This window comes from Podarcis pityusensis, assembly GCF_964106645.2.
Source record: "Podarcis pityusensis genome assembly, chromosome: 6".
Lineage (NCBI taxonomy): Eukaryota > Metazoa > Chordata > Lepidosauria > Squamata > Lacertidae > Podarcis > Podarcis pityusensis.
The window spans coordinates 43,169,291-43,181,055 of NC_138030.1; the positions used below are offsets into that span (position 1 = coordinate 43,169,291).

At 45.7% G+C, this 11,765-nt stretch overlaps 2 protein-coding genes across 3 annotated transcripts in view; one reads left to right on the forward strand and one right to left on the reverse strand.

Annotated features, from left to right (window-relative positions):
* CCND3 (cyclin D3) overlaps positions 1-5,971 on the forward strand; it is a 75,913-nt gene extending 69,942 nt beyond the window's left edge. For both annotated transcript variants that reach the window (XM_081010157.1, XM_081010156.1), the window contains exon 5: positions 4,014-5,971. In XM_081010157.1, coding sequence (XP_080866283.1) covers positions 4,014-4,184 — 171 coding nt within the window. In that variant the 3' untranslated portion in view covers positions 4,185-5,971. The remainder of the gene's footprint in view (positions 1-4,013) is intronic.
* Positions 5,972-8,250: 2,279 nt separating this feature from the next.
* Positions 8,251-11,765, reverse strand: part of BYSL (bystin like) — a 9,145-nt gene continuing 5,630 nt past the window's right edge. Inside the window, exons 5-7 of the mRNA XM_081010113.1 lie at positions 11,465-11,625; positions 10,565-10,667; positions 8,251-10,078 (exon numbers count right to left, since the gene is read on the reverse strand). Coding sequence (XP_080866239.1) covers positions 9,730-10,078; positions 10,565-10,667; positions 11,465-11,625 — 613 coding nt within the window. The 3' untranslated portion in view covers positions 8,251-9,729. The remainder of the gene's footprint in view (positions 10,079-10,564; positions 10,668-11,464; positions 11,626-11,765) is intronic.

Consider the following 11,765-nt stretch of genomic DNA (forward strand, 5'->3'; position numbering starts at 1 on the left):
GTTTGGTTAATATCAGTCAATGGGTTCATGGTTTGGTTTTTTTTATTACCTCTTGAGCTGTTGGTTACTGTGTAGGTTCCAGTGACCCAGATAGTACCTTTTTTCCCCTCTGCCAGTTCATCTTCTGTAGTAGACATGCATCCTCAAGGCTAGATAACATCTTCAATTGTAATCAACCTTTGATTTCTGCTGCATTCCAGTTTTGCTTGATTTTTACATGGAGTCAGGAGAACATGCTTTGTATCTACTTCAGAACATGAGTTTAGGCTGCTAGTCTGGGACTTTGTACATACTGCGATATGCTGTCCGTAGTTATTCAGTCTTCCTGTTTTGGGTATCTCTGTTGCAAGCCACATCACCTGGCACAACTTTTAAAATCCCGAGACTTGAGTTTTTGTTCTCATGTTTCTAGTCCTCACTGTCAAAGAAAGTTAAGTGTGAGAATAGTATTTTTGTGATCTGAACTTACCTTATACCTCCTATATCTTCCCCACACCTGCATTCTTTCCTTTCCTATCAATATGTCAGTTTCATCCATTTCATTAATTGCTTGTCAGGGTTAGCTGAGGATAAACACATTTAGATACGAATTTCTTTGTCATTGGTGTTACATCACGTTAGCCAGCATGTTACTGCCCACCCTACATCCCTGAGTTGCCCCATGCTGGCATCTCTCTTGCCTGCAACTCACTGGACACTTCCAGAAGCTCAGAAACATGCTTTGAAGGGTCAGTTTGAATCTTTATGGCTGGCAATAGGCCATGCTGTTCCTGTAGACATAGAGCACTGGTTCATCATAGCCACATTGCAAGATCACAAGTTCTTTAGAAGGGTGCCTTCCATTGGTTCATCAGTGCTAACCCGATGGCACTCCAGATGTTTCTGGCCTTCAACTCTTTCACATGGCCAGTTGTTAGGGATTGTATTTCAGCATTATCTGGAGCGCCAAAGATATTAGCTGCCTTGTTCTCCACTGAGCAGTAGCACCTCTCCAGGGTACAAGACCGCCCTGAAGAAACTGGAAATTCAACTTGGGGTTTTCTTCATGCAGCACATGCAATCTACCACTCTTAATAGTCCCTCGGTTTCTGAACAGTGTTGGAATCCCCTCTGCAAAACAGACTTGCAAGGTTCAATTCACAAAAAAGCAACTTTCGGTTCCCATGCATAAACCCATACAAGTGCTTCTGAATTCCTTTAATCAATCAATCCTCCTTTCACAGCATTGCTTCCCGTTCCTTCCCTTGCCCACAAACTGGCCAATAAATTTAGAATGGCCTTTGCTGAGCCCTGGCTTCTGTTGGGTGGAGGTTTTAGAGGCCACAGTTACTGGAACTGTCTTGGGGAAGGAGTGTTGGGTGTTGCTATTTTTACTTGCCACATCCTCTGTCAATTTCTAAGAACTAAACGTGGATTCTTTGTAAGATTATGTATGTGGCAGGATCCTGCAAATGGACCCAGCCTCGGGGAGCTGGCTGGGGATCCAATCAGAACCCCGACGCTCTGCACTGCAAAATGTCAGTTTTCTTGTAAGCTGGGGCAAGAGGGTGAACCCTGGCCTTTAGAGGAGGTGGTGCAGCAGCGATGGGGTTCATTGGGGCTCACCACCGTGACTCATTGCAAAACGAGAGGGGTTTCCTCATCTCAAATCGTTGCTGTATGCGGCTCCTCCCAAGCGTAAGGTCAAGATTTCCCCTTGCATTAATGCAGTTCCCTTGGCAGTAGCATTCTCAGTCACATGCAGGCTAGTGCATTCAAAGTGGGGTGGGGTTCAGTGTACTGCTGAACACTTTCTAGTGCTATGACATAAAAGCAATTAGCCTTCAAAGAAAGTTCCAGAACAGTGGTTCCCAATTAGCTAAGTAGTGCAGACCCCATTTTTCAAAAGCCATGCCATGGACTCCCTATGTTTGAAAATTTTGATATCTCTGTGGTAGTTTTTGTTTATATGCGTGGGGGCGGGGGACACGTCTTCTGACCTACGTGAGAGCACTGCCCCCAAAACGGGATATCCCGGACAATTGACAAGTACATTCCACGGACCAACCAATTGAGAACCACTGTTGTAAAAAGTTCATGGGCTTATATTCTAAGGCTTATAGATTATAATGGAAGCTTTCCATGGTTGGGGAGTGGGTGAATGGGGGAGGGGTGAACATATTGCATGTGTGGAGTAGCTAGGGTTGAAACCCTACATCTTTCAGGTACTTAATATAGCAATCAGTGGTTTGGGGAGGGAATTTTTTTGCAATGCCTTGTGTTTCCATTTTCTAAATTCCTTAGTAACAAGGATGGGTGCCAGTTGCAAATAAGTAAGAGGCAAGCTTGGCAGTTTTGAAGTTTTTAGCTTTGCATAATAAATATAAGTAAAATAAACACACTAAATTAGATCACTCTCTAGGATAGGGTTGGGGAATTGGATCTGGCTGGTGGGCCAGATCTTTATCTCCATGCCAAGGGCCCCCCCAGTGAGCGAAGTTTGACAGGTGGGTGGGGTCACCCACTTGTCAATCAACTGATGTCACAGTGACACCTGGTGATTCCCTTTTTGCCTGTGCAGTTTGAAACCAAACCACAAAGGTAAAAAAGTGGACAGCATTTTTCTGTCACTGACTATCAGCTGATTATTGTTTCTTGGGAAGCACTGAATGCAGAGCTTGCAAGTCCCCTTGCACTGGACTTCCCAAGTGCCAGCAATCAGCTGATTAACACAGCTTTGCAAGCCCTGAGCAGAAAAAGCAATGATAAAGACTAGGGCAAATTCTGACTTCACATAAAAGTTTGTAAGGTGTGAAGTGTTGGTGACTGACCAGGAATGCGATTTTGGTGTGTTAGATGGGTTGAATAAAATGTTGACCCAGTGTACAGCAGCTCTAAAAAGGGCAAAATCTGTATTAGGGAGCACTAGAAAAAGGGACTAACAATCAAACTGCCAAGATCATAAAAGTGTTACACAAACGCATGTTGTCACCGCACTTGGACTACAGTGTTTAGTTCTGGTGGCCAAATCTCAAAAAGGGTATCATAGAGCTGGAGAATGTTCAGAAAAGGGCAACTCGCTAGTGAGGAAAAATTACTACATTTGAGGTCTTTTATGTTTAAGAACAAAGGCAAGTAAGGAGGAGCAGGGTAGAGGCGTATTAAATTTTGCAGAGTGTGGAGAAACGAAACAGAGAAGTCTCCCCCCTCCTTTCATAATACCAGAACTAGAGGTCATTCAATGAAGCTGAACACGGGAAGGTTCAGGGCAGACAAAGGAAAGTATTTCTTCACACATAAACTGAAATTCGCCCCTACAGGATATAGAAATGGCTAGCAGCTTGGGTGACTTTGTACCGCCTCCTTTCTCAGAGGTGGCATGTCTCAGAGTACCAGCTATGGTGTTGCTCTCCTGTCCTGATTGCAGGCTTCCCAAAAGTACCATGTTGGCTACTGTGAGATCTAGATGAGCCTTTGGTCTGATCTAATGTGCATCGTAGTCTTGAGAACTGCAGACTGAGACTATTGCCACTGAATTTTTTAATAAGTATTTTCAAAAGGCTCCAAGGGAAAGACTCACAGAAGCCGCATTCAGACTCAATATTTGCTTGATGTGTGGAGGCACAACTAGGGTAATTTAGCCTGCTGGAATTCATATTTGAAACACTTAATTTTTTTCAAGTAGAGGCATAGTCTCTGCCATCAGGTACTGGTCAGCTATATAGAATGCTTGAGCCTGGTCTCAGGCTTAGGATACAGAACAAGGATAAGGTATTTCTAACCCTACTTCATAAGACCTTCCTGTTCATACATATCTAAGAATAATTGAATAATCAGAACTCAACTAGGATGCTAGTTGCCCCGCAAACCCCTTTGCATGATATTGAAGAAGGAATTCACTGTGAATGTGCTCCTTCACTGTAGCAGAAAAGCCTATCGTCCAAAGCATAGATGTTTGAAGGAGCTCTGTTATTGCCGCAGTGAAAATTTAAGTGGAAATGAACAGCACCCCCTTCTTCTCTCCTCTTTCCCAGGACTGCCTGAAAGCTTGTCAGGAGCAGATTGAGGTGGCCTTAGCAGAGAACCTGAAACAGACCTCACAGCCTCGGCAAGAGTACAGCCCCTCCAAGGAGGCCGTTTACCCTGACAGCCAGGATGTCAGCCTGACTAGCACACCTACGGATGTCACAGACATCAACCTGTGACCAGCCCCTCCCTCCAATCACCCAGCTCCCAGCAAGTAGAACTTAACGCAGGAAAAGAAGCCTCCCGGAACATTCTGCCTGTGCAATGTGATCCCTGAAGAATAAGGGGAGTGGGAGAAAATGACCCCATGAGCATAACCTTTGTAATGAGACCATGTGGGATTTGGGTCTTGGAGGAATGGCGTGGGAGGGACTCCAAAAGGGAATAGGGCCCCTTGCAGTTGGACTGTTTCTGCCTTGCTAGCCTGGTTTTTCCTAGGATCAGGGGACCTTCCTGTGGTGTTTTGAGCCACGCTTGAATTCGGGAAGGATAGGTGAGCTTAGCGTCAGTTCAAAAGTTCTTCAGTTTGGGTTTGCTTCGTTGGAGGACGCGCTGCTGATCACTGCTGTTTTGTCCCAATCTTTGCTGCATGCCTGTTGCATGTGTGTCAAGAGAGAAAACGCACTTTTGTTATATAGACCGCCTTCACCTTAACATGAAGAAGTTGAAACATGCACCTGAGACATCCTTGGCTGAAGTCGCTCTGCTCACCCGGCCATGTGTGGGCGCCTGGTAGAGAGAGACCAGGCTATATTTAAAGTCCAGCACTGGAATCTCTCTACCAGTCCCAAGGAAGTCTTAGTTCTCCTTTGATTATTAATAGTATCACAATCCATTAACCCTTCAGAGTCTTTTAGCCCGTTCAGGAGAAATAAGTGGGTTTTGGCTCGCTTTTTGTAGGTGCTTGTAAAGTGCTGCTTTCTATATAAAATATTGGGGGTTGGGGAGAATCCCCTCTTCACTAGAAACCCAAGGGGAAAATTTCTACTTGCTGCACCAGTTGCTTTCTCTTACTCCTGTGAGACCAGAGTTACTTTATTTATTGTGAGGATCAAACCTTACAAAGCCACAAAGCACGATCAGAAGCTCAGTAGGGTATGTTGTCCTGATTCATCCCTTTTGCCATATAACAGAGTGCCTTAATGTCCTTCCTCGTCCTCCTTCATACCTCTCTGGGCTGCTTACTTTGAGAGTCACGGTCATTCCCGATCAGAGTACACCCAACAAGTGCTGCTATACTTGTATGTACAAATCCCTCCTGTCTTCACTGCCAAAAAAGAAACAAAAAAGGGCAGGAGAGCTACATGCAAGGGATGGGTGGTGGAGGAGAAGGAAGTCCAGCTATACAAATCTAAATAAAATAAATAAAAAGGGGGTTAAGAGTGATCTCTTTCCCCTAAAGAGTTTACAATATAATGAGCTGCGACTGCACTGGACTAGAGAGTTGTATTGTTCTTGTGTGTTTTGTTCAGGAAAAAGGTGTGTATGTGTTTTTCCTAAATGCTGCTTTTATGAGAGACTTTAGAAACCTTTGGTGTGGGGGAACTGTAGCAATGGGAGCAAACTTTGTCTTTTGAATTCTAGTGGCATTTCATTATTCAACCCTCCAGCTGGAAAAAGAAACATGAACTGATGCTACCTAAAACACCACTGGAGACCCGTCACCTTGGCCAACAGGAAAAAGCCTCTCTCTTACTATGTTTTTGCCTTTCCTTTTCCCTCATTGTGCTTACGCCGATTAGTCAAAATTAATGTGCTATCAGCATTTCTGATAAGTAAGTCTATTGGAACAAGTTTGAAGACGAAAGGAATGTATTTTATAGATACATCCACCCAACTATATATTAGAGCTTTGAATAAAGTTTGTCAATATGATAGTCACTGTCACTTGAAACCCTCCTGTTAAGGAAATTATACCTTACTGATATTTTACCATACTGCAATAAAGCATTTTTTAAAATTGGCACTCTCTTGTCTTCTTTCCTGGGTGATGGAAATAAGACTGAAAAGAACCAAATGCATCTAAAATACAGCTTGCTTGACTTGTCCCTCTAAGAAATCGGCCTGTTGAGAATAAAAGACAAGAACGTTCTCTTGATTTCTGCCTTGCTAGCGTAATCCACTTTTAACAATTCGATTCTGACAAGCTGATTTCAAAACACGGGAGACCTCTTGACTGTAGCAACTTTGGCTAGCTGTTCTAGATAGCAAGTAGTCTTTATAGGTTTATAGCAACCAGTATTCTTGTAAGACCTTTGTGTTATGCCTGTCTCTCTTCATGAGTCTTTCCCCTCCTACCCTATTTACTTCATGATTTTTCCAAGGACAACCACACAGCTGCTGCTTCCTACAAGCAATACAAAAGAAGTGACCCAAGACACTGATGCAGTCAGCTTGCTGGCCATCCTTCTGCTCTACCCCAAGCCACTCGCTCTCCTGGCATACAGAAGAGCTTTCTCCTTAGCTTGACATCTTTCTCCAGTCCAAGACCCATCCTTGCAGGCTTGTCTTATGCACTAGGCATGGGAGATCTCCAGCGGTACCAGCACTAGGTGGCTTCAGCAGGCTCATTTACCAGCTCTGCATGGAGTTAACAGCTTTCGCCTGTGACCGCTTCGGCTAAGTGATGCCAAGTAGATAGATGGGAGACGTGCAAATTGTTCTGTAATCTGCGCTCGGGCAAGAGGCTGTCCTAGGGGACATCTTCCCAGCGTAAACAAACTTACTGCACAGAGGAGCCACTCAACCAAATCTCCCCTGGAGCTAAAAGCTGTTCAAAACCAATTACTCTTCTCTACCCAGCTGCTGCTGGAACAGCACTAAGCGTATCTGCTTTGTGAACATGGGCATCAACATTCAGACATTTAATGCGGCCCTAGGGCTGCAAAGCACAGGAGGCCAGCGTTGCTGGTGCCTTACCAATAGGAGAGGGTTGCCCTCAGATATCCTCTCCTTGTTAACCGTTAGAAACGTGGCTGCAGCAAGACCCCAAGCATCTAGAGCAAGGATGGGCAGCCAGAGGGCAGCACAGATCCTTCCTTCACTCCCCCAGTGGCCTGGCCAGTCCCCCGAGAGCTGTGCCCACTTTCCCCCACTGCCTAGCTATCAAGCTGGGAAAAGATTGCCGTTCCCATGCTGCCAATAGAGGGAAGCCAGGGAAAATATACCGTGGAAAGAAGCCACTATGGGAACAGGCTTGTTAAAGCACCACAAGTGATTGTTCACAGCTGTTTCTAGTTCTCAGGGGACGCCTCGAATTCAGCAGCATGAAAACCTAAATATTGCTGCAACTTGAAATATGGTCCAATTTACCAGACCATTTTGGTAACAAGGGAGGAGGGAAGTGGTGGGTGGGGTGGGCACACACAAGTTGTAATAGACTAGAGCCACAATCTTAAGTCACCAAATGTGGTTGGTGTATTTAAGAAGCCTTTGAACACTTAACAAGGTGCCCTTGATTAAATGGGAAGCAATTGCATTTGATAGTGCAGGAAGAAAGCGCCATCTTTTGAAGAGGCACTTCTCTCCTCCCACAGAGGAAGGAATAGGCAAGAGCTTTGAGCCACAAGCCTCCAGTGGAGATCCTTCACCTTGAACAGGCAAAAATGCAACATGCAAACCCCTTGCACCTGGAGATGTGACTGAAGAGCCATGTATGCACTATATGTATTCTATACTGGAACATCCAGGGCTCTTTACACATATGTTCTGTCACAGCAGTATGTGTATTGAGCATATTACACCGATCCTCACCAGACCACTGGCTGCCAATTTATTTCTGGGCCCAATTCAAAGTGCTGGTTTTGACATATAGCGCCTTACAACAGCTCAGGGTTGCAATACCTCAAGGACTGCCTCTCCCCACATGAACCAACCTGGGACTCTTGTGATCATCATCTGAGGCCCTTCTTGTTTCCCCTCCACGAAAGGCCCAGAAGGTGGCAGTACAAAAACAGGCATTTTCTGTGGTGGCTCCCCATTTGTGGAATGCTGTCCTCATGGAGGTTCATCTGGTGTCTTCATTACATATTTTTAGGTGCCAGATCAAAACCTTTCTCTATAGACAGGCCTTTGTCTGATTAGCATTCCATGACCTTTTAAATGTGTTTGTGAGAGCAGGATTATTGGCCTGCTTTTGTTTTATTATGTATTTTGTGTTCTCGTTGTGTATTTTTCTGTTGTGAACTGCCCTGTGCTCTTTGGATGAAGGACGATATACAAATTAATAACTTTTCTGAAAAAAGGTTGCTGGTTACTCAGATATTTATTCTGGGCATTACGTGTAATTTCAAACTTATGCACCTCATTTGGGTTTTATATACCAGCAGTATGGGCATTAACCAAGCTCTAGCATGCCTTTAATTTTAGAGCTGTACTATGAATAGCCTTAGAAACCCAGAAAGCCAAAAATCTAACCTTCAAATGTATAAATACCCAGCTGACAGATTTAGCTATGAACATCTACCTAGAGGGGACAGGGAAAGAGACAAGAATATGGGGTGCTCAGCTGCAGTAACCTGATGACATACATGATGGCTGCTGCTTATATGGGAAAACAATAGGAAGAGCATCAAATTAACCGAGGATGGGGCAGCAGGGACTCGGAGCATCTCAATTGGCAACGGCTAACTTGTTCCAGGGGTCCAAGTCTTCTTCAGCCAGTCTAGCTATGTGGGGGTTGAGCAGCCCAGCCTCAATGCCCAAGGTGACTTCATATCATCACAAAAGATCCCTGGAGCATTTCTCTATTCCAGTGCTGGAGACCGCCCAGGTCAGAGGCAGCATACAAGCCTCAGGCAAGTTGTGCTGAGCTGGGTGTAAGATGGTTTTCCAAAGACTTGTTCAGAGACACAGCTTAGGCCTAGCTCAAGGTTGGGGAGCCTATGGCCCTCTAGATGTAGCTGGACTACAGATCCCAATATACACGGCAATTTGCAACGTTGGCTGGAGCAAATGGGATGTGGGAATTCCTACCCCAATGCAGTTTTCCCCAATGCAGTTTTCCCCAACTGACAACCAGGAAAGGCAAGTGGACGGCCAGTTTGGGAGTTTATGGCTTTCAGGCACAATGTGTGGTGCTTGGGCTGTGTCACCCTCAAAAGCAACGCAGCCCACATTCATCACAGAAGGGCGACGGTCAACCCAACAGCCCCTGTGAGACCAGCAGCAACATGCCAGACGCCACCTCTGAGCCAAATGGGCCAGAAAGGCTGGATACAGCTCACGGGCCACCAAGACTGGTCCCCCCTGCTGTAAAAGGGTAAGATTCTTGGCTACCAATACTTCCACTGGTGGCCAGATCCTACAGAGCAATTACAACCCCGTGCAGTTGGTAGATGCTCTTTCCTCCCTTACTAATCTGCAGCTCAACAGTTTATCTCCCTGCTGTTGATCAGCAACTTGCATCCACCAGGACCTCAAAAGGAGCAAGTAGTCACTGCAGCCCTTTACCAGGAGCTCTATCGCAAAAAGGGGGACCCATTTCTCATGGGAGGGATGCTGGTTTCTAATCACCATGAATGCATGTTGAGTCAAAAGGGGGCAGAGGGCTTACAAATACTTTCAACGCTGCATAAATAAGGCTTCTGTGAATCAAAGCAGTGAGGGTACAAACCCTATTTGTTCGACAGCGTGCTGTAGCTTCAAGTTCAAACCAGCAGCTGCCTTTGACTCAGAAGTTCTGCCGTGATCACAATCTGTGGAGTCCCCCTTCCCATCCTCCGTTCACTCCATTGCCACTGGCTGCATCCCCTCCACATCCCGGCACTTGGAGTTCACTAGCTCCCTGCGGATCTCTGGAGAGATCTGGGGGTGGCTGTGAAACTTGAGCAGCTCTAAGAGGGCTTCTTTCTGCTCTGAGGACAGGTCCTCTTTGTATCGCTGGGCAAAGGTCAGGAGGCACTGGTGCCAGAGGACGGGCAGGGTGCGTCGGTCCGTCCGGAAGGCGAGGAAGTGAAAGACCAGGGCATCCACCACACGGAAAGGCAAGGCGTACTTCTTGTCAATGAGCAGGCGGAGAAAGATGCTATTGGCGCCACTGTACTCCATCTCAGCAATCTTTAGCATAGCAGCCCTGTGGGGTGGAGGAGGGGAAGGGGAAGGGGAAGGGGAAGGGGAAGGAGGAGGAACAAATGAGGCTTTGCTGCAAGTCCACATCAATGGATGACCCTCCATTCATGAAAGCCAAGGGAAGAGAAAAAGTGACATAAGGAAATTGCCACAGTTTAGTTAAGTACTCTCTGGCAGGTTCCTTTGATAGTCACACTGCAGACCCTCAGCCCAGCTACAAGCGTGGCTTCAGAATACAATCTGTAATGGGGAAGCCCATGCAGGCTTAGGAAGACTTTCCCCAAGACAGCAAAGGTGTTTTCTGACCCCCCCCCCAGGGGGGAGAAAAAATGCATGGGAGAAAAGGCAGGAAAGCCTATCCAGTCCTACCATTCCAGAGTGGCTGGGGAAACACAGCCAAATGGGTGGGGTATAAATAATAAAATTATTTATTATTGTTATCATTAGTGCAATTTCCCTTCCACCTCGAAATTAGCCTAACTCTTCTTACCCAGAGTGAAGGACAGGGATGGAACACTTAGTGAGGATGCTGCCCACAATGATGGCTTCTCGAAGTGTGCATGTTCCTGACTCACATATGGGGAGAAGGATCCCTGGGGAGATGATGGGGGAGAGAAAGGAGCATCATATAGTCATCTCTTATAAAGACACAGAAAGTGTTTCATCACAGGCTAAAACTATTTTTTAAGGGGGGGGGGGGAATCATTCAGTTCTTTCGCATCTAGAAGGCTGATGCAAGAATATGCAACACACACACATACCACACTAACAACACCTGCACAGTTCAGTATTATTTATCAATAAAATCAAGTTTAAGAATAATTCACCAAAACCCAGAAGCAGCTTCCCCTTGAGGCTTTCCTCCTAGCCTGTCTTACTTCTGGGACTGGAGCCTGTCAGAGAGGAAACTGCCAACGTTTTTTTTTGGGGGGGGGGAGACAGGACTGAGTAGCAGGAATGAGCAATTTTCTTTCTTTCCACTTTGTGTCAGGTTGGTAATGATTTCACTCATAATTCCATTCTGTATTTGGGGTTTTGTTGTTGAAAAACAAACCCTCACAAAACAAACCCTCACAAAATATGTGATAAATGCATATTTATCAAGTGCATATTTTGATAATTTTCAACTACCGTGAATTGTGTTCCAGAGGCAGCAAAGCTTCCAAATGCCAGTGGCTGGAAACCACAAGAGGGGAGAGGGCTCTTGTGTGTTCAGATTCTGCTTGAGGGTTTCTCTCAGGCCTCTGGGTAGCCACTGTGAGAACAGGATGCTGGACCAGATGGGTCGTCGGCCTGATCCAGCAGGCTCTTGTGTTATAGTGAAATATACGAACCCCTGGATAAACCTCATTTCCATGTATTTGTCCTCCAAGGTCAACTTTCCACTCACCTTTGAACCAGGCTCCAGGTTTGAACAAGGCCTTCTTCAACGCCATGTAAAGATGGAAGTTGAGGCGCTTATATTCAGCAATGTCATCTCTGACTCGCGGGAGAAGCACCAGATTGTAGAACCTCTGGGCCATCCTCTCTTTGAGGTTAGAGGAAAAGATCCTAGGGAAAGGAACAAAGGCATTTGGGGAGAGAGGGTGGAAATGGAGAAAAAGAGAAGCAACCTGAGTTAGGATAGTTGGGGAACTGGTCAACTTCCCTCCTTGTGCTTGCACTATGCAATACATGTATTACTGCAGCAT